This window comes from Etheostoma spectabile, chromosome 4, assembly GCF_008692095.1.
Source record: "Etheostoma spectabile isolate EspeVRDwgs_2016 chromosome 4, UIUC_Espe_1.0, whole genome shotgun sequence".
NCBI lineage: Eukaryota > Metazoa > Chordata > Actinopteri > Perciformes > Percidae > Etheostoma > Etheostoma spectabile.
In genome coordinates, this window is record NC_045736.1 from 26,470,191 (window position 1) to 26,492,891 (window position 22,701).

The window sequence follows — 22,701 nt, forward strand, 5'->3', positions numbered from 1 at the left end:
GGATTTAGGCCAGTCATTGTTCACCAACAATATAATGGAGATGAGGATTTTTCACAGCATAAAACGTTCAGTTGGCCAGACCGTAAAAGTTGCAATAAACCCCTTCTCATCTTGCTCAGCCACCCATTAGGGTTTTAATGTTTCATCATGGTCTGGCTGTTGTTTCAGAGCCAGGCACTGAGCTGTGTACACGGGACAAATATTTCTAGCAGTATCCCTGTCGATGGGAACACAGTTCTGGAGGGAAAAAAGGGAAAGCGCTTCATGTTGTGTAAACCCTTGTATGAGTCATGCCAATGAGGTCCGTGGACATCGTTATACTGTCCAGCTTATAAACAGAAACCGTTAAGGAGCCAGTGCTACACCAAAACATATTTTTCCTTCATTTTTGAACTTACATCATTAATGAAGTCTCCTATATCTCCAGGATGGGGCAGACTGGGTCTGACGGGATACTGTGACTCAGCAATCACAGGTCTCTCGTCCACCCGGCGCACCCCCGCCGGCTTATTGATGATGTGGTCCAAAGACTCGGGCTGCTGCAGCTGGCTCAGGTCATAGTCCTGGATGAAGGCAACAGAGGGAAATGTTAGTTCAATCTCGTTTTCTGCTCCTTTTAATTGGTAATTCACAACCCTTTATCTACTTTTGCTGAATCTACATATTGTTTTTATGATTTATTGACTACCGCTTCTTTGATAAAATGTGTTTTTTTTCACAAAAGCATTCAATAGGGTCACTTAGCAAGGTCATTAATCCTTTTCTAATATAGGGATTCTTTAAATACAGTAGTGCAAATGCATTGTGTTTTGAACCAAGCTCTGTTATCAAGTTGGTACATTAACTTTGGCCTGGTCTGATTGTCCGTCCTCACAGACTCACAGACTTTGATGTGCATTCCTGTTAAGTCTGCGAGGGCTCAGGGCTGACCTGCAGAGACATCTGTGCTACAGGGCTTTCTAACGAACCTTTAAGCCGGTTGTAAATCTGCAGTGCTGCAGTCTTTGCCTGAGGGAATTACCCACAATTTATAGAGGTCTAATGTTAGAAACAAGTTCCGAGACTCTGGAGCTGTGCGTCGCGGTTGCGCAGCAGGCTAATTTTTGGCTGTAGTGGTTAAAGGAGCGGTTGTAAAACGATAAAAAAAACATTTAATTTCCCATAAATTCTTTACAATAAAATCCCTGTTTTAGATATCTGAGAGTATAAACAGTGATGCAGACAAGAATCTAAACTTCTAATCACAGAGATTTAGTTAGAAGCTACAAAAGTACTGAGAGCTGGACACACAGAGGCTTTTAAAACCTCTCTGGACTCCAGCAAAGAGATGAGTTAGGTAGGGTCTCTCAACCTTTGAGGAGGAGAAGGAGGGGTCATCACGTGTTGGCCGCAGTTACTGCAACCTGCTTGGATATGTGTGCTTTTGCCCAACTCGGGGAAAAAAACCATCTCGCGCACAGCTCTGCCTACTAAATCTGGTAAACGAAATGCAAATCTGCATGGCCCGGTTTAGCTCAGCCAAATGTACCAATGGCAAAACCCCAAGGATCTTAGAATAAATCCTCAAACAAGTATTTTAGAAAGAAATGATCCCTACATGTATAAACACAGCAGCCATTTGATATTAGCATGTGTTTATGAGCTACGCATCTGGTGTGTGTGGGTGTTGGAAAATAGCAAGTATTAAAGATGGCATAATTAAAAGTACATTTCCGAATTAATCAAAGCTTAACATTGTTGAAGATTTTCATTTAGAAAATAATAAGGAGAGGTGGTGGGCCAAGCGGTATTTTCAGCCCCAGCACGTTTGTACGGCAGAGAGCTGATTGTACCCTGAACATCTTTTTCTAAGTCTAACTCCCTTTTTAAAAAGTACATTTCGTTCTCTACAGACTCTGTCCACGGTCCAGCTGTCCAAGGCTTTTCCAATCTTCATAGTTATTGATTATGTATCTTTAAGGCATACTGATTCTGCCTTACAGGCTCTACCTGTAAAGCACTTTGGGTCAGCGGTTTAAATGTGCTATTCAATTAAAATGACTTGACTTGACTATTTACAGCTGTGGTAGATGAACTAATGTTCTGTACTTACTCAATTTCAGTGAATATCATTTTCTTAAGAAGTTAAGTGTTTTCAGATGTAAGCTTTGATTTGAATTGAATATTTTGGGGTTTTGGACTGATGGTCAAATAAACAGGGCTTCTGCAGGTTTCAACAAGTAAAATGTAAGACTTTTTAAGACCTCTAGGAATGAATTTTAAGACCAATATCAAGACGTACAAGTACAACGGAATGCAGAGTCACAAAAGTACTTGCAAAGTAAGTAAATGTATTCAAATTAAATAAAAGTGACACAGAATGATAATGATCTGTACATTTACAGCCAATTATATTTGGACTATCACAAAAGAGAACTAAAACAACTCAATATGAATTAGAGGTTCAATTTAAGAAATTATTTAAGACCTAGAACACAATAATTTTACGAATTTAAGGCTTTTTAAGGCCTACAATTTTGATTTTATAATTTTTGACTTTTTTAGACTTTTTAAGACCCTGCGGAAACCATGAATAAAACAACCATCTGTAGGGCCGGTGTCACTATTTTTGTCTCACTGTGGAGACATTTCATAGATAAAACAATTAATCAATAAGTTTAATAAGCGGCAGATTAATTCATAATTGAAATAATCATTAGTTGCATTCATGATGATAATCGATTTGATTAACTACACTGTTTACATTTTTTATTTTGTGGCTATGTCGGCTCCTGAACTACTATGTCCTCTTAGAATATGTGTTAGTTTTACCTTTTTTGTTTCCTGGCATTGTGCATGAGTGACCGAACTAGTTTCCCTAATGGAGATTAATAAAGTTATCTAATCTAGCATTATATCCCTGACCTTTCATAAGAGACTTTAAATACCATCTGTAAACACAAGATGTGTGTTTCTATTAAAACCAATAGCATATTTCAAAGATCCTACTGCTGGTGAACAGCTTTTTATGACTTTTATCAATTATGTATATACTGTATGTATGATCGTCAAATGATACCTGGTCCTCCTCTCCTCCTCCCTCCTCATCATACTTGAGGATGTTGTCTCTGACGTCGTCCTCAGGGTCGATCAGTAGGGGCTTCGCCTGCCGCTCCTTCTCTCTGCGCTTCATCCACACCACAAACAGCAGAACCATGCCTGTGAAAGACAGAAACAGTAGCTGCTGTCATAAAGAAAGGGTGTTCATTGTAGTCTTAACAGTGTTGTAGTCAAGACCACCTAAACCAAGGCCTAGTCATCACCAAGACTTTGAGGAGTTGAGACTGAGTCAAGACCCAAGACTAGACCAGTGCCAGACAGCCATAGCTTCTCCTGTCTGCAACATTCACTTTCTCTGGAGTGCATGTTATTAGGGGGTGGGAAGATAAGATTAACAGTAACAGATTCCAAATTAGAAATGAGTCAAGTTATTGGTTGCATTTGAAGCAGGAAGTTTTGCATACAGTCATAGTAATGGTGTTAACACATAAAATTAAGACAATGCAAAAGCCATGTAGTGATATGCCTGCAGCTGTGGTTTTGACCAGTCTTGAAATAAAATCCAGATTTCTCTTTATCTGAGACTGAGACCAGACCAGACCTTCAAAAAGTGGTCTTGAGACTGGTCTAAAGACCAAGACCGGTCTTGAGTACTACAACACTGAGACACAACCACATCTTGTCATTTTCATGATACATTACAAACTGATATAATAACCCAATAGTGTGTAAGTTTGAACGTTCTACTGTGTTGTACTCACTGAGCAGTATGATGATGCAGATGAGTATCGCGATGATGGCCCCGGTGCCGAGGCCGGCGGCTGCCACAGCCCCTGTGGCGCTGCAGTCCCCGTTATTGTCACAGGGACAAACTTTGACTCTAATCACAGAGCGATTGGACAGAGGAGGGTTCCCTGAATCGGAAACGATGATGGGGATCTCGTACACACTCGCCTCCAGGTAAGGAATCCTTAGCCTCAGCTGAGCATAGTCACCTGAAGAGTGGGAGTGAGATAGTGTTAATGATGGAGAGAAAACAGTGGAAAGAAAAAACATTAAGACATGAGTAGGAGGAGAAGGAGAAGAAGAAGGGGAAAATAAGATTAGAGAAATTACATTTTGTTTACTGCAGAATATAATGTCATCATGTGCGTAGGTACGAGAGAATGACATACCAAATAAAAGCTGCAACCAAACAAACTGCAGAGCAATCATTCTGACGTGTATGTACGAGAGGAGGCATTAAAAGTAAAAAACACAAACAATGTATAACCTTCAGCATCTACCACTCAGTCAAGCTAGGAAAAAGCAGGGCCTCAGTGGGAGAAGTTTCCAGGTATGTGATCAGATTTGTCCTCAAGACAACTGCTGTGATACATCCATCTGGGTGGATTTGGTGACAGATCGGCTGCTCGGGGGACGGAGAGATGAATGGATCTCATTTGTCACAAACGATAGATCGTACGTCAACACTGGATAGCACCCGCGTCTCTCACTGTGAGCTTTGTGAGACATTTTGTTAAACTTGGACTTCTTTGCAGCTTACAGCAATCCCTGGTTCCCTGATTGATGTCGCCAGTTATTCTGCACAGGGCTTTTGCATCCCATCTGTTACCTTTATGGTTTAATTCAGCTGGGGATGCTGAATATATTATTCCGACACACTGTTCTTCATTCATTTTACATCACAAGGGTAGGTCAAATATTTGCAATATGAATCCTAGCTACAGTTAAGACAATGAACAGCATTTAATTACCGCTGAGTCGGGAGATAGTCCAGTTGCGGCGAACGCTTGCAGGAAAAGAAGGCAGCTCGAAGACAAAGGGCCCTACGTTGGGGTCGGCGTCAGCGTCTGAGGCTGTAATGTTGACTCTCGAGTTGGGGCGTGCACGCTCGCACACCTGGGCCTCCCGGGGTATCAGCACCGGCGCGTTGTCGTTCACGTCGATCAGGTAGATCTGGAGAGTTCCTGTCCCGCTGGCTTGAGGCGAGCCTGAGGGGAGGTGAGAGGAAAGAGATCAAAGGACGAGATGGTGAGATAATAACGTAGCGATTGAGAGAGGAGTGAACGGCAGCGAGGCTGAGGAGTAAAGATGAAATGATTGGAGATGGAGCAAAAAGCAGTGAAGGGGAGTTGAGAGAGAGCAAAACAATCCTTCCATTTCAATTACATTGTTTCCAGCTGATGCGTGTGTGGAGGTGAGAAAATGAGGCGGATAGCCAAAGAAACAATTGGGAAGAAATCTGTTTTGTTAACTGAGATGCTGAAAGCGGAGGGGCAATGCTGTGTACATTTGTACAGAGCACCCAAACAAAACTGCCAGAACAAATGAAAGTACACATACATTTTTTAGGCCTTGTGTTTAGAACCGGCTGCTTTCTGAAAAGGCTGAGGCAAAACTCATATTGGAGGGGACAACGCTTACATAAAGATTGTGGTTATCTGCACTCTCCAAAGCCCACTGGGAAATGACTCAAACGCTAACCCCTCACTACACCCAGCAACTCAAGCTCATCATAACTTATTCAGGGATTTTCACTACTGCGAGAAACGAAACAGAACAGAACCATCAAGTTGAGAGACACATTGATGTTTTATGCATTAACAGCAAATGTGCTTTGATTACAGCACATGACTGACTAAGAAATGCTTTTCTGCCACACTGTTTCTGTTGCTCTTGGTGCTGCATAACATGGTGCTGGGAATAAGCGCCTCGTTAGTTTTTCAGTGCACTGCTTGCTGTCGCTATGCTGTTCTGTCTAAAGCTGTGCAACGCAAAAACAGTGCGAACATTTGTAATAAGGTTAAACATTTAAGTCTTGGGATTAAAGTGGTATGGTAAGAATGACATTTGAAAAATGGCAAACATCACGTTATAAGGTCTTCACACATCAATGCATCTAATTGTTTTTGTTAACATACAAATTGTAAAGGCCCTGAAAACTCATTTTCTCAATCAGCTTGTTACTTTGAGCAATGGTGTCCTACAAAAACATAAGACTGTCTAAAGGTTTTGGTTATTTCACATGTCAGATAGTCTTTGCTGATGTATATGTGCTCATGTATTCTATGCACCAATGAGGATTTAGCAACATTTGAATCCAAAGGTGACAGTTATAAGGTTGTTTAATCATGCACCCAGCCTACTCTCAATCATTTCTAAAGATTATTTCTTGGGGGCATTTGCTACTTTTATTTTGATAAGACAGCTGAAGACATGAAAGAGGGGAAATGCCATGCAGCAAAGGACCGCAGGTTGGAGTTGAACCTGGGCTGAGGAGTACAGTAAACCTTTATATATGAGCACCTGCTCTACCAACTGAGCTATCCGGGCGCCCATTCTCACTCAATTCTGATCAAAGCACACACAAGCGGTCCAAATCAGGCTGAGTAGAAAAGCTCCACTTTGTTTGTTTCTTATTTCTTATTGAGATTACAGCTTTAAGATGTGAAGTGTTGAGTATCTTTAAGTTATCCAAGCGCTGGCAGAGGGGTGGGTATGGTGCAGAACAAGGCAACGAAAGAAAGACTCATGAATGATAATCTCTTTTGTTTAAAAGTGTTTGTTTTTACTGGGCTGTGGTTCAAATTACTGATATACACATATGGGCAGAGTTAAAATGATAAACAGACTCCGGTGTGATTTAAAACCAACAGCACACCATTTGAGTGGGATTAGCTTTCTGCAGCTACAGAAATCTAGTAGTAATTAGATGCAGCCATCATTAATTGATGGTGGCTAGCTACTAGATTTTAAAGGCAACTATGCGCAACACAACATTTATGTGACCCCTATAACTACTAATTACTTTGTATATTCAGATTTTACGCATAAAACATATCTGCTTATATATGATCATTTGGTAAAATTGAAGTAATTTACAAAACTGCATAAGGAATTAGCTTCACCTCAACCAGTTAAAGCATTAGTAGCGTTCAGTCATATGGTTAAAATCCATATCATGACATGGACTTTCCCAATAACAACATATGCCAGAGCAGCTAATGTATGAAAATTCACAAATAAAATAAGAAAACTGACGTAAAGAACTGTGCCCCACTGTTATGCATAACACCTGACAAGCCTCCTTACACATGCAAATCAGTAACTAATCAGAATCGTTAACTCAGTCTTGTAGTACACAGTAACATTCCTCTGAAAGTTGATAAAGACTAATATTGAAGTATTTTTTACAAGTAACAACCAGTAATAATTTGCCAATTGTATGATTATACCATTCTAAAAAGAGTCATTTAGCATATTACGTAGCATTGACCAACGGTCTTCCGTACACTTTTTGCCCTTCAGCGCACCTCAGCAAGCACTCCTCTGTTGATAAGAGCCAGAGGAGCATGTTTGTGCGCTCCTTCTCCGGGAGAACATTCATTGACTGATTTTCATTGATTGATGTTTGTGGGACCAATAGTTTTTGAGAAAAGTGGGGAAAAGTAATGCCTCTGCTTTTGACTTGTTAAAAACACAACAGTGACAACAGGCAACCAGCAGTGTTCGCATCAACAACGCAAATTGTTTCATCTGTTAAACAATGAAAATTCAAAAATACTCAATTGACGTAATCAAGATTAACCCTTTATTTTTTTTATAAAGATTATTATTTTGGCTTTTCCACCTTTGTTTGATAAGACGGTTGGGTGAGAAAGTAAGGAGGTAGAGATGCAGGAAATGGTCACAGGTTGGATTCAAACCCCGGACCTCTGCGTCGAGGCATAAAGCTCTCAGTACATGTGCGCCTGCTCTACCCAATGGACCAACCCGGCCACTTGACCCTCTATTTAATAAAATGGCTGTAACATTAACACTGTGCGCAGGATGACATGCGAACAGACTTCTGCTCTGGCTTCACTCGGACAGTGCGGCCAAGCGGTCATCGCCTGGTATTGATGTTAAAAATGACCATTTCAAAGCATATATTTGACAAAAGGTAATATTTGAAAGCTTATAATAAAAGAATAATCATTTCATACAAATACAGTAAAGTGAGAAGCATAAATGAAGTCAAAATGTACATTTTCACTGCCCTAGTCATCTCCCCTCTAAAGCTGGAGTCGGAACTTCTGCTTCCCCATCCTTATTGTCAGGCACTGTGGCCGCAAGACCAAGTAAATCCACACAGGAACAAATGCAGTGGGTGTCTCGTTGGTAATTTGGGGTGAGAGAGAGAAAAATTAAGATGACAAGTAGGCCTGTACGTATATTTAATTAATTACCTGGAAGTATTTATTTAGCAAATTGCGGAAAAAGGTCAACTGTACGGAACACTGTTAGTCTACGGCTACATTTACAATTGCTACATTTTGTTTTTTAAGTGGAGTATAGAGCCAAAAGCAATCTAGAAATCTTGTGTGTATTTGCAGTGTGTTTCCTAAATGCTGCGCGTGTGTTGTCAAATAAATGAAGATGTTTTTCTTAATTTGCTTGTTGTTGTTTTTAGTTGCAGTGCGTTTGCCTCAGTCGGCCACCGTACTGAAATGCCAGAGCAGTGTGAATGTGAGGTGTAAACGTAGCAAAAGAAATTTAGCGATGTAAATGTAGCCTACGTTACTAATTTTTTCAATGCTTGCTTCAGTTTGCTGATTTCTTGACCTTGTACTTACTGTATCTCTAAATGCAGGTAGCTAAGGAACTCATTATGTCTTCCATTATCATTCTTCATCGATACCATTTCTGATCATACCATTACAGCCCCAAACTACAGATGAAGAAAGTATGTGCACTGCTCTGTTGAACAGACCGCAGTGATATATTGAGGCCTTGATATTCAGTTGACAAACCCCTGTACACAGACTGTCAGCAAGCCTAACAAAACTCCTGACGCAATGTAGCATAGATAGAGTTTACCCCAGTAGTTCATCAGTGTTGTGTTTCAACTTTTTCCTTGTCAGACAGTAACTTGGTGCATCAACTATGTAAAGGTCTGTTGCCTCAGGCCCCAAGGCCCATTGACGGTCTGTCGGTTATGATTGGCTGGGTGCTTTGCTGCTTTTTTCGCTTCGCTTGAGTAGAATAAGTAAAGAGAATTTCAATCAAAGTGGAATATATCCCCTTGTTGACACTGGGCTACAGAATCAATAGCGAGTCAACACTTACGTTGGTGTGCTTCAGGGCAACCAATCCCCTCATTTCTCACTGAAGTAAAAACACCTGGGTCCCTCCTACGTACACAGAGACCAAACACCTCTATTTGTAGTGTTTTATTTAGGAAGCTTAATGTTGCAGCTTAGGCTGATATTTAAGACTTTCATCAACAGATCCTATCTTTAATCCTTTTTCATCCACAGGGAAATAAAGGTTGGTGCTTATTTATGCACAGTATACTTAAAATGGTATGGTATATGAACATTACATTACACTCATTTACAGTTCACACACACTATAGGGTATCTGGCAGGAAAGTAACAAGGGTGTGACATATTTAACACATTAAACTCATTAAATTCTTTACTCTGGGTTTGTGTAGCTTTGGTTAAAAAAATAAAAAATATGAAATACAATATTTTATATTAAATAAAATGGGAAGTCTTACTAATTTTTATCATAGTAAGTTTAGTGGAGCTAACCTTTGTCATCGGATAGACCTGTGTTAGTGACTTTATACAATCAATGTGAGGTGTACTGAGGTGAATAAAACTGCTTACAGTAGCAAATTTGACTGTTTACCAGTAGCAAGTAACCCTCCACTGTTATGTCAAGTGACATGTTACTGGACTATGTTGTGGCCCATTATGACACCCACTACATTCAAACCCAGCTCTTTCATTCTGATGATGAAAAAAGATATCAAACAGATTTCTTTTCAGTCAGATGATGATTGATGTGTTGTTATTGGCATTAAAAAGAAGCTGATGCAATATTTTCGCAGTGAAAAAAATGACAAAACTGAACAACATCATGAGCCTACATCCATGCTAGCGGCTATGTCAGGTTGCATGCTGACATACTAAATGCTAAAATCAACATGTTAAAATGCTCACAATGACAATGCTAACATGCTGATGTTTAGCAGATGCAATGTCATCTTGGTTGTGTATGCGTCTTGATATAATAATAGCATAATACTGAATACAACATAACACTAAGGCTGATGGAATGCTTTTAGTAATACATGTATACTTTTGTTAATGACAAACATTAACAAAAGTATTGGACAAAGTAGAATTGTGACCTGGTGATGGCACTAGATGTTATAAGTTATAACAATTCATCTTGAGGCTGACCAAATTTCACAGCAATCCATCCAATATTTCTTGAGATCTTTTCTAAAGGATGAATCTTCTGGGGACCATGGATGTCTGTATCAGACATTCATAGCGATCCAATGGATGTAGAGATTTTTTCGTTAGACCGAATTGGTGGACCGACAGACATGTGGCTAAAAAGTGCCTATATTGTGCTGTATGTGCCATTCTGTTTATCAAATAATCCCGACACACACAGTCATTCTGACTTACCGGACTTACCATTGTCGAAGGCCAGGAATGTGGCCTCGTACACGTTGTTTTTGACGTACATGGACTCTCGGTCCAGCAGGGACATGGTAGTGATCTGACCATTGGTCCTGTTGATCTTCAGCCAGTTAGCCGGGTCGGACAGCTTGGAGTATCTGTGCACAGAGACATCCACAGAGACAGAAAGACAGATAATTAATCCAAACACAAATATATGGTAACATATTCCACATATTAACTTTTAAAGCCAACCATTACATGAATTCCAGCAGCTCTGAATCTTTGATTTGTGGATCCAAAGTACCCATTATCAGGTTGAATGTTCATTACCATAATAAGCAATACCAGCCAAGCACCTTTGAAATATTACAGTGACATGGAGAGCAGAACATATGTTCACCAAGCTTATCATAGTAGCAGCTCATTAGCATGAAGACCGATGAAAACCTGAACCCGTGTGCACAACAGCCAAGAAGCAACTTCCCTTCTCTTTATACCCACACAGTCGCCACAGCAACTTCCATTGCTGTCACTAGTCGATATGTCAATGGAGTGGAAAGTGACAGCTGCAATTAAAATCTATAAATCCCATAACTACTATGACAAGTCTTAACTGCCTGAATGGAGGAAGCGCTTCACTCTGAGGTCTAATGAGAAAGAGTTAGGGTTTATTTCGAGTATAGTCTCACTGGTAGGTAGATAGTCAGTGACACCATCACAATGACAGGAGGTGGAGGGGAAAGACACAAGCATACAGAGAGAAAAAGTGAAAGGGAACAAAGGAGTGTTTCTTAATGTAAGCATGGTCGGTTGAAAATGCCATGACGAGGAAACAGGGCTTAATTAAAGCAATGCGTTGGAGGCTGACACTAGTTTGCCAGAGCCTCGCAGGCATGGAGAAAACTAATTCCACCTTCTAGGCTGCTGCACACTTAGCGGTAAGACGGACATTTTCTTCTTGAGAGAATAAAACAAATGAAAATAAATCTAATTTCATGTGAAAAAAGGTTGTCATACAGTGTTAGTCAGGATCTGATGTTAGCCTGCAGGTTAGATTCTGGTGTTTGCGTGTCATGCCTGGCACTCTGATCTCCATCCTGTGCCAATACGTTGTCTCATCCTCCTGTCTTCATGTGCAGCTGGGAGACCAAAGTGTCTAACCATACTGCTGTAGACCATAACCCCTAACGTTCTGTCTGGGGTCTTGGAGACTCTGTGTTCTCTTTAACAGCTCAAAAACCTTCATTTTTGTTTAATCAGCTTTGATGCTTCACAACTTTATCAAAATCTATAAGAATTGCTCAAACGTGATTTTGAACAGATGATAAAAGTCCTCTTGGAAAAAAATAACATTCATTTGTTTAGGCATCTCTGAGACCAGAGCTATAAAATATGGTTAGATTGATTTTGGATTTTCTATATCTGTGATTAATAGTATTTCTTATTTAGCATTCCCCCTCCCAAATTCCAAATATGACTTACGTTATTGAAGTTTTATAACAGTTTGTTACCGACAAATTTAGTCGGGTTTGTGGCAGAGAAACTCTATAATTTTCCAGTCATTTTATTTGCACATTGGGCCTTTACTAAGATCAGAAGAAAAGATAAAACATGGTATACTGTATGTAATAAACATGTGATGGAAATGTTTAAACATATTTTTGCTGTTATTGGTAGGTAGTATCTGTGGGACTTCAAACAATGAGGAAGTAAAGCTAATATACAAAACTTAAGGGTCAATCCAAACCCTAATTAACATGACTCTTAATATCTTGAACACAAAAGTAATCATAACCTTAAAGGGCCCTCCATTGATTCTAACACAAGTCTTGCATTACAAACCTCATCCCATGTAGACACGGATGAGGACCGAAGCTGGTGCTGCTGCTCCACCAATGTGCTTCTTCTGCTCCGTGGGCTGCGTACACATTGTGTAAATGTCAGGATGTCTTTGACTATTCATTTTTTGTCATTCTTGAGTCTCCCAACTTCATGGACGTGCAATTTTAAATTGCCAGAGTTCCCCTTCAATTCTAAACACAAGCCCTAAATCTTTAGAAGTTATTGTAGGTCCAACCAACATGACCTCACATCACAAAATTGTCCTCACTCTGCAGGGCTATCATTCTAATACTAACAAAGACAAAAAACACACATACATTAGCTCATGCTGTCCTTTAAATTAGATCTAACAGTAAAATCAGCTGACACAAAAAACTCAGCTTCACATATCTCCCCTTTCTTTGGAAGAGAAAAACAAGAAAAAAAGCAAGAAATTCAGAAATATATATATATATATATATATATATATATATATATATATGTATAAGAAAAAATCAAGTTGGCTCCTCGCCCATTCACTGCTCACGCACAGGGCTTTCACTCATCCTCTGTGGGTGCTTGTGTGCATGTTTGTGTGTGTTTGTGAGTCTACGGCTCTGCATTTCTGTCTTTTGTGTGAGCTTCAGCAAGGGTTCAAGAGAGGTCACCTAAAGGGAATAAAGCAGCAGCAGCAGCAGAGATGAGGCTGTCTGAGCCTGAGCTCAGTGTCTGCTGGCAAGTTGCTTTGGAGAAGAAGACAGCAGCTCTGAGCTCCCATCAATAACAGACACACAGACTGACGGAGAAGAAAGTGACAGGGTCAGTAGGAGCAGGGGGGAGGGAGAGATGAGAGAAAAAAAAGAGTAAAAGAGGAGTTACTTCTCTCAAAGGGCAGGGGAGCTCAGTCCACTTAGTTTGCATGACATGTCTTTTTAGGAAAAGTACAGTTTACATATGAGTACATATCCCACTCCCACCCTCGCCATCAATTCAGTAACATTTCCACTCAGTGGAAAAGTACGTCTTCCTGACATTAAAAAAAATCAATCTCTCTTGTTGGAACTGGCTTTGGAGTGGAACGGTGCCGCTGGACCTTAGTGGGCATGTGGGAGTTTCTGTCACACAGGGTCGATGCCTGGATGGCACAATGCTTGCCGTGTGTCACCCCAGTTAGGAAGGATGGAGGTTGAAATCAATGTGGAGGAAGAGAAGAAGATAAGGGATCTAAGGAGGGCCGACAGACAGTGTCCAACTCATTACAGGATGACCTCTTCACATCAGTCGCCTGGCAACGAGGAGGTAACTGGAGCTCGGTCTGTGGGCGGAGGGTTGGTTGAAAATGTCACAGGGAAGGGAGAAACTGCGGAGAAACTACTCACCGCTGATTTAACACTGGTGACACACAGATTGAAAGAATGATACATTGTAGTACTCAGACTATAGTCTCACTACACAGTGTCACTAGATAAGAAAACATTTGAAGTGTTAAAATGTATTGCACAGTACAGAATATAACTGATTGCATGTAAGTGAAAGGGGTTGCTCTTTAAGACAAACCTACAGAAAAAACATCACCCGACTGCAGTTCCTCTAACCTCCTGTAGTGATCTTAATAAGTGTTTCTACTAGCTAACATAGTGCAGCTAAAGAAGGAGATATTTCCTTCAGGAGTTGGTGGAGACCAAAACAGAGAAAAAAAGGGGGGTGAATATTGGATTTACATGAATCAGTTGGACACAAATATGACTCCAAATGAATGGTAATTTTGCTGTTTTCCCGCTGGATGTGTAAATAAGCAACTTTTGCTAACTGGTAAGTCATGTTAGCTTGTTTTTGCTCCCCCCAAGTGGCCAATAAATCAATTAATGCACTTTTTAAGATTGATTCAATAAAATGTTGGCATTTTAGGTTAAGCTGCTGTCAAAATGAAGCTGTCAAGATCTATAAATGATCTTATGGTAGACAGTAAAAAACACAACAGGACGTCACACAAATGGGCCGTTTCAGTGACACTCCCACCACCGCACTACCCTGTGGAAAATTGCCAGATTGCTTTTTTTGGTCTGAACGGGTTCTTTGAGTCAGCATATAATGAATGTGGTGTGCTTAAAGTACCTGACAATCTGGTGGATAAAGTGGTCAGGGTCCTGAGCAGCAAACACGGTAAGGGTGGTCCCTGCTGGCACACCTTCCTCAAAGCGGATCATCTTGGGGTTGACGGGGAAGACAGGCGGCTCATTCACATCCTGAATCGAAATGGTGACTCCTGCTGTGGACTGAGGAGAGGACAGGATGCCACTGGCCAGGTGGGCCTGGTTGGAAACCACCACGGTCAGCATGAAGGCACGATTCATCTCAAAATCCACCGGCTAGAAAATAACCAAGAGAGAGACAGGGAGAGAGAGAGAGAGAGAGAGAGAGAGAGAGAGAGAGAGAGAAAGAGAGAGAGAGAGAGAGAGAGAGAGACAGACAGAAAACAAGATGGGAGGGAAATGAGTGTAGCTGATTGCAAGATTAGTTCTAACTGTGTTCCAATTTGAGAAATGACATATAATTCAATGAAAACAATGAGGGACCAAAGTACTCAGTTATCAACATCTGGCACTTCAGAGCAGGTGGAAAAATACAAGATGCAGTGTTGAATAATAATGGAGAACAAAGCTAAAAAGCAGACATCAAAGATGCTAAACAACTGTGGAACAGGCTGTTTGGTTGGGAACACCATTATCAACCACCTGATGTACGCAGATGATCTGGTGATTCTTAGTCCATATAGTGCTGGCCTAACAAAGTTACTAAGAGTATGCCCCCAATATGGCTCAGATTTTACATTAAGTATAATTCTAAGAAGAGTAATACTATGATTTCTAGAAGCAGGGAGGAAAATAAATTGTAATTTTCTCTCTTTCTGTCTGTCTAGTACTGCCCTTAAAGTGTGTGACAAGGTAAAATACTTAGGGCACTGTATAACTGTTGACCTGTCTGATGATAGGGACACTCACAGACAGTATTGTATGATGTATGTACAAACTAATATGCTGAATTGCAAATTTAGTATGTGTTCATTGTCTGTGAAGACCAAACTTTTTAAGCTGTTTTCACCCCAATGTATACTGTCCACTTGAGACGTTGCTATAAGAAAGTAGTATGCAGAAAGTCAATGTGGCATACAATGATGTGTCGAATCATTTCTAGTGCCAAATGTTTCTAAGTGTTGATGTATACACCTGTCCTGCTGTACTCAGGAATCTCATGTACAGATGTATGTGTAGATTAACTGAGTCATTTAACAGCATAATTGCAACACTAGTGAACCCTGCAATGAGTGCGGTTAGGTTTCCTTTGAGATTGTGGAACCTTTGGCGTTTTAGTCTATATGCTAATATCTGAACACTCTTTCTGTGCATTGTGGAACTCTGGCTGATACAGTCATTTCTTGTTGTATGTGTTTGTCTTGTATTTTTCTGTCTTTTACTAGTTTTGAATTGTGCTATGGACCATTTTTTGTGTCCTTAATAAAGACTATGATGATGTAGTGTAGAGAAGCCAAGTACACAGCTTCATTTTTTACCTTGACCACTGTCAGCATGCCATCATTGGTGATGGGGTTGGTGCGGATGGTGAAGTGTCCAGAGGGGTCTCCACTGACGATGCGGTAGACGGCGTTCCAGTTGGGACTGTGGGGCTGATCCCTGTCCACTACCGTGAGATTGGTCACCACCAAATTCACCTTGTTCTCTGGCAACTCCCCTGAAAACTACGGGAGGGAGGGAGGGAGGGAGGGGAGGTGAAAGTAGGGAGGGTAGGACAGATAACATTATGCTGATGTTGCTCCAGCACTCGGCTAATGCATGTTAATAAAGTTGATTTATTGAGATCCTTAATATTTGCTTGTGTCTTCATCAATCTTTTAGCATTTCTCCTAACTGTAATTATAAATACAAACTGCTTTTAGGCTCAGACCAATAATGCTCATTACATTGAAAGTGGAATCAAAACATATGGGGGAGAAATTAGAAAGATAGGCAAGGGAGACAGGAGGAGACATTCGTTTAAATGTAGATAATAGAGAATCATATCTTTCATCATGTTGATGATGTCCCTTATTCCACGCCATGTATGCTTATATGAAACTCTTATTTGAACTAATGGATTTGTTCAATTAAGTGTTTACCCATTTAATTTAGATGCTGTGCATTCCCCGAATCTAGGTCTTAATAAGCAATTAGATAAGTACTGTAATTAAGGCAGCGGTAGAAATAATCTTTGGCTAATGATCGTCATTATTTTGCAATCTGAAACAACTCCCCTCTGAACTAACTCTGGAGGAAACTTGGTTACAGCTGCAGAGTCTTTAGGGATACACACACACACACACACACACACACACACACACACACACACACACACACACACACACACACACACACCACACAAAGCTTTCATTATCAGACAATAATCCGTGTTTCCTCTTGTAAAGTGTTAACTTGTTTATTGGGTGTGTCTGCCAGCTGCTGTTCATTTTAATGGCTTCATCATCGTGGGATTGAAGCAGTGTCCAAACCGCCAGATTCCTCTCTTCCACTTCTTCTTCCCCTCCCTCCCTCCCTCCTTGCCCCCTTTTTTCCTTTCCCCTGCAGTATGACCACACTGATAAGCACAGAATAAATTAAATATGCACTCTTCGACTCTTGTGTGTGGGCTCCACCATTTCATTTTCACCCAGAGCTTTAGCAACAAACCCCACCACAACCTCCCAGGCTTGTTTGGCTGCGCTGTCAGACGGCCAAATGGAATATGCTTTCTCAGAGGCATACACAATGGTGCTGACTGTAGGAGAGGACACTTCCAATGTCCACTCTCACTAGAATGCAATGTGGACCCATTAGTAAGCCACTAGAGACACACACTTCCAGTTCCTGATGATTTTGTAGTCATAAAGAGACGGAAAAAGGAGCAGGACAAATACGATTCAGTTGTAAGTGATGGTTAAATGGGACCTCAGCCTTCTTTGCATATGTCTATAAAATAAAAACATCATCAGTCTTTTTTATGAAAGTCAGTACTAAAAAAAATCCATCTAACACAAAGTCACTTAGATCTGATCACTTCTAATTATTTCTTTTCATGTTTTAAACTGTCTATAAACATGACTAGCCTTCAGACATCTGAGCTGCAGTCCAGCCAGGAGAAATCAGTGGTACATACAGTGCTGTACACACCCCAAATCGTTCTAGAAAATAAATCTGCATCAAGGTGTACTGCCCAGCAGGGGAAATCTACTATAATTGAATTGAAAACTGGATCTGAAATTAAAAATGTTCCAATTCTGACGGCAGAGCTACGACTCAAAAAAGACTAAACAAGCTCTTCCTTTTCCTTCATGGAAAAAAAACTAAATGATAACGACAGCAGTACGTACAAATAAATGTCCAAAAATAGACTCAAACTAATATCAGACTGCAACCAGCCCACTTAAGATGGTTGTAATGTCTTCACTATACTAAAGATATATAATAAAGATATGATAAAGATATAGCTACTGGCAACAGGCATCTACCCTCACTCGTTTTTCTTGTGGTGCGTAATCTCTGGCACTTCAACTCCTTCTTTTTCTTTCAGCTCTACAGGTGAATCACAAATAGCACTTCATTCAAATATGTAAGCCTGTGTCTGGGAGTTCAAGCATTCCACCCCACAAGTCTTCTAAACTACACCCCTGCTCCTCATCATTGTTCTGTGAATGAAAAACCCCTGGGTACACTTCAGCAGGGATGTGATACACAATATTACATAGGTTATGGCAAGTACCATTGTCTTTTTGTTTATCACATAATGACAAATATCAGTCGCATTGCAATTTCAGGCCCATGTGGTGAAATGAATAAAACATTTTGCTTTTTTTCAAACTAGATGCTATATATCAGCTTGGTTTACACCCTTGCAAGCAATTTCACTTAATTAGCGTGCTTATGTTTTCTCTATGCCTCCCGTGGAGAGTAATAAATTCTTCTCACGTCTGTCATACACAAATAATTACTGATCCGCTCTAAGTCTAGTTGCTTGTGTGGGAAGCAAAACAAAAAAAGTAGAGATCAACAAAGCAGCGGAAATGGCATCTGGTTTTTGTGCCGTGGATGTTCATGCATAACTATGTCGCTGTTTGTGTCTAAGTGAAGGACATGCAACAACAGCCAAAACCTTTTATTAATTTCTACTCATTACCACCTCTGAGTCCCACAACAACATACATCCAATTGCTCCTTTACTGACAAGCAAATCTACAGTCATTTCCTCTGGAAGGAAAGTAATGTGGCCCATAAATGACATACATTTATCACAGTGTATGTGAGCATTGATCAATGTGTACTATATATATGTAGATGACAATGTACAATGTGTCCACTGACCAACTACATTCTGCTGTTGCCCCCGGTTGCTTACCACCAGAGGAACTGAAGAAGCAGACAATGACAGCCGAGCAGACAGTCAAGTAAGGTAAGGATACCACCAGCGGCGACAACCAGACAGACGGAAAGGGGACCTCTTTGGTGGGCACGAGTCCGCTGTCTCAATCCCCCAAAGACGGTTCCCTTGCCGGCTCTCCTTCCTCCCCGTTGGGAGGACTGGAGCTTGTAACGGCAGAGGACTACGGAGTCCCGCTACGGCGACACACAGGTGGCAGGGTGGAAATGGCCAGTTTCCCCTCTTCCCCACATAAACTGCCTGGAGCTGTCCACAGTGCTGAAAGTGTTGCAACATTTCACCCAAATGGTGGCAGGGAGGCATCTCATCGTCAGAATGGACAACATGACTGTGGCGGCGTACATAAGCCATCAGGGTGGCGTGTGCTCGGCTCGGCACAAAGATAGCTAGGAACCTTCTACTGTGGACACACAGACAGCTGCTGTCACTCAGAGCTGTGTACATCCTGGTGGTTTGAACCGCGCTGCAGAGCTAAGGTCGAGGGGGGGGGGGGGGGGGGGGGGGGTCCCCCTTACAGTGAATGGAAATGTATCTACTCTTGTGCAGAGGCTATGAAGCAAGTTTGGGTGGATCAGGTGGATCTGTTCACCTCACGAGAAAATACACAGTGCCCAGTGAGGTTTTACTATGAGCACACAGGACAACCTACCTCTCGGGGTCAATGCCTTTTCTCACCAACCATGGCCCAGGGCTCTCCTATACGCTTTTACCCCAGTCCCTCTGATTCCTCGCCTCCTGGAACGTATCAAGCGGGAGAGCCTGTTGGTCATTATGGTGGTACTGGGACGTGCAAGCGCATCCTGGTTCCTGGTGCAATATTGCACCCCCCGGTGATATGCTAGCGGCTATGGGCCTGGCCGCTGAGCGAGAGCATTTGGAGAGACTAGGCTTGCCCCCCTGTCATTGTGCGCTCCACTACTCCGTGTTACGTGGGCTGGTGGGTCCATTTTTCTAGAGCTGGTGTGTGGAGAAAGGTGCAATTTCCTCTGCCTCTAGTGTTAACTACCTCCAAACATTGGTGGTTAATGATTTGGCTCAATCTAAAATTAAAGCCTACGCAGCTGCCATTTGTCCTGCCGTGAGGGCTATGGAGAGAGGTCAATTTTTACGCACCCTCTGGTAAAACGTTTTTTGAACGGGGTCAGACGACGGAAACCTGGTGTGTGTTCTCTCACACCTCAATGGGTTTTAGCCCTGGTGCTCTGAGCTCTGGGGAACCCTCTTTTCGAGCCTCTGGCACAAGCACCTCTCAAGATGCTGTCACTAAAAACAGCACACCTCCTCGCCTTGACAACGGCTAAGAGGGGGAGTGATTTATGTGTTCTGACGGTTTCATCGTCCCGTCTATTCATTTAAGGAATTGAGAGCGCAACCACTTTACAGGCAAATCCATCATTACAACGAACGTTTTAACAATCCTTTTCAGGCTAGGGAGTTTTTCCCTCCGCGTCATAATAACAATTTGGAGGAGGCGTCTCACCGACTAGCCTGGTACGTTTTATATGAACACAGCAGTTGTTCGTTCACTACAGAGAACGCTCACAGGGTGCGGCTCTTTGGAACAGCGTCTGTATCATTAACTGTGTGAAGCTATCACCCAGGTCTATAGCACGGAGGGGTGGAACCCCCTTCAGGACATTCAGGTGCACTCCACGAGAACGGTGCCAGCATCCGTGGCTTCCTCAGAGGAATGACAGTGCCCAACATTTGCGCGGCAACTTCCTGGGCATCCCCTGCTTGACGGCAGATGATGCACTGTCAGGTTGGATTTTTCTGCTGTCTCCATCCCCCTGCATTTGAGTGGCTTGGAGGAATACAAGGTTTTTGCAGTTATTAATTGTGATATACATCGTTTGTCACTATAAAACATTTTCACAATCCACATAACATGGCCCTCACAATCCGTAGTAGGCCTACTCATGATGGTGACAGGGTTTTCTCATCAAAATAATGTGTGTTTTGATTCATTAACCTTCTTCAATATAGGAATAGGAAGACAAATTAGTCTATTTTCTGCTTGTGGACCTTGTGTCGCAGGTGGCATTGACTACATCAACTTTGCCCTTAACCCAATAGCGATAGAACAATAGTTACGTATTGTAGCTCTAGATTCTATGAGTATAAGCACAGCCCTCTAAGATTCGGGCCACCTGCTTCACTAACATTGGCTGAAGAAAAATGCTGATGTTGGGAGCAGGTCTCTGGTCACGCCACTGTAATATACAGTATCTGCAGACATAAAAGAGGCCGGAGCGGGGCACAGGGCGTGAAAGAAAACTTCCTGACTGCGCATCCACGAATGGATTGACCCAATGGCAATAGCTCTTAGAGGGTTGTGCCTAAACTCATAAAATCTGGAGCTACAATACGTAACTATTGGCATGCATGCTGAGGACGGCCTCACCGAGGAGACAGGGATCACGGTGTGTAACGATGACACACTGCTCACTCTGACTCTGAGGTCGGCTGCAGTATCTGTCTCTCTCTGTAATCTCAGAAATCCAAGCGTTCACATAAGGAGAAGCTACAATCCTGTAGGTCTGTTAGGCGGCGGTCAGCATTTAATTCTGTTCCATTACGAGGCCGAGAGCAGAGAATACAAGCTATACATGGGGCAAAAAGCTGTTGCTTCCAGTTGCTGTTTCCTCATGAACAACCTTCCATATAGTAATCCCCACTCTTGGACAACTCCCTACCTATCCACACACACTGCCATAGAAAAGTGGGCCAGCGTGGCTTTCTGTCGGACCGATGTGGAGGTATCAGGGACCTGGGCCAGATGCCTGCAGACAAACCCTGGCCGCCAGAAGCCCCGTTGGCATAAAACACAGAGAGAAAACTGATCTCGATCACTTTCAGTCACAGTACCTTGTTGTTCTATGGGTATCTATACCATATGGATCTATCACTGTGTTGTTTTAAATTGAATGAATGAATGAATGAATTTATTGTAACCAAAAGGTAGGATCAGATGCTTCAGCTTATATCAGGCCTCCCCTTCTCACACTTTTAAAATTAACAAACACATTGACAAGGAAAAAGGATTTCAAGACAAGAAAGATTAAATAAATTATACCAAAAAAAAATACACTTACCCAGATAACTTTTTACATACATAAATACATACAGTGTTTTTGAATATGCATGTATTCACTTACCCACATATGTACATATATGCATACATACATATAGCCTACATATACCCATTAAGGGCCAGTACTTATATACTTATATACAGTACATTGCCACCCTAAGGAGAATAATAACCTTAAAATGATGATAACCATAATGATAATAATGATATTCATCATCATAATCATCGTCATCACTATTATCAACATTCTCACACAATAATACTTCTCAATTTCTATACTTGTGTCAAGTCTTTGAACCTTTTTTATATTTGAAGACATTCCTACTGTGTTTTAAACTCTGGTAATGTGGTCCATAACTTCACGCACCATATGCATATGCACCTGCTTTTAAACACTGTGTTAGAGGTAGGTTGTTTCCAATTGAGTTCGCCTCTGAGGGCATAACGTGGTTTGTATGTTAGGAAGAAGTAGATTATTTCAAGCATCATACAGAACTAATGCAGTTTTCTGGTTTACCAGATCCATGAATTTCAGTGTTGTTGACTTAAGAAATAATTAATTAGTATGATCATTGAAGCTGACATTATTTACAATTCGTATTGCTCTTTTCTGAACTGTGCACATTGTCTGTAGAATGATTTTACAGACATTACCCTAAATCTCAACACAGTCCATGTGCTGTAGAGAGTGTTCATAGATCCGTAGTTAAGAAAAGGTCTGACTTTGCTCAACACCCCAATGCTTCTGGAATTTTGTAATCTAACATGTTTTACTTGTGGTTTCCAACTCAA

The 22,701-nt window shown here is 41.4% G+C and overlaps 1 protein-coding gene across 1 annotated transcript in view; it reads right to left on the reverse strand.

Annotated features, from left to right (window-relative positions):
- The window catches only part of LOC116687850 (cadherin-4-like), a 211,308-nt gene that overhangs the window by 2,041 nt on the left and 186,566 nt on the right, over positions 1-22,701 (reverse strand). Inside the window, 7 exon segments of the mRNA XM_032513525.1 lie at positions 399-563; positions 3,059-3,198; positions 3,801-4,034; positions 4,797-5,033; positions 10,521-10,663; positions 14,445-14,698; positions 15,901-16,086. Of these exon segments, the coding sequence (XP_032369416.1) occupies positions 399-563; positions 3,059-3,198; positions 3,801-4,034; positions 4,797-5,033; positions 10,521-10,663; positions 14,445-14,698; positions 15,901-16,086 (1,359 nt within the window).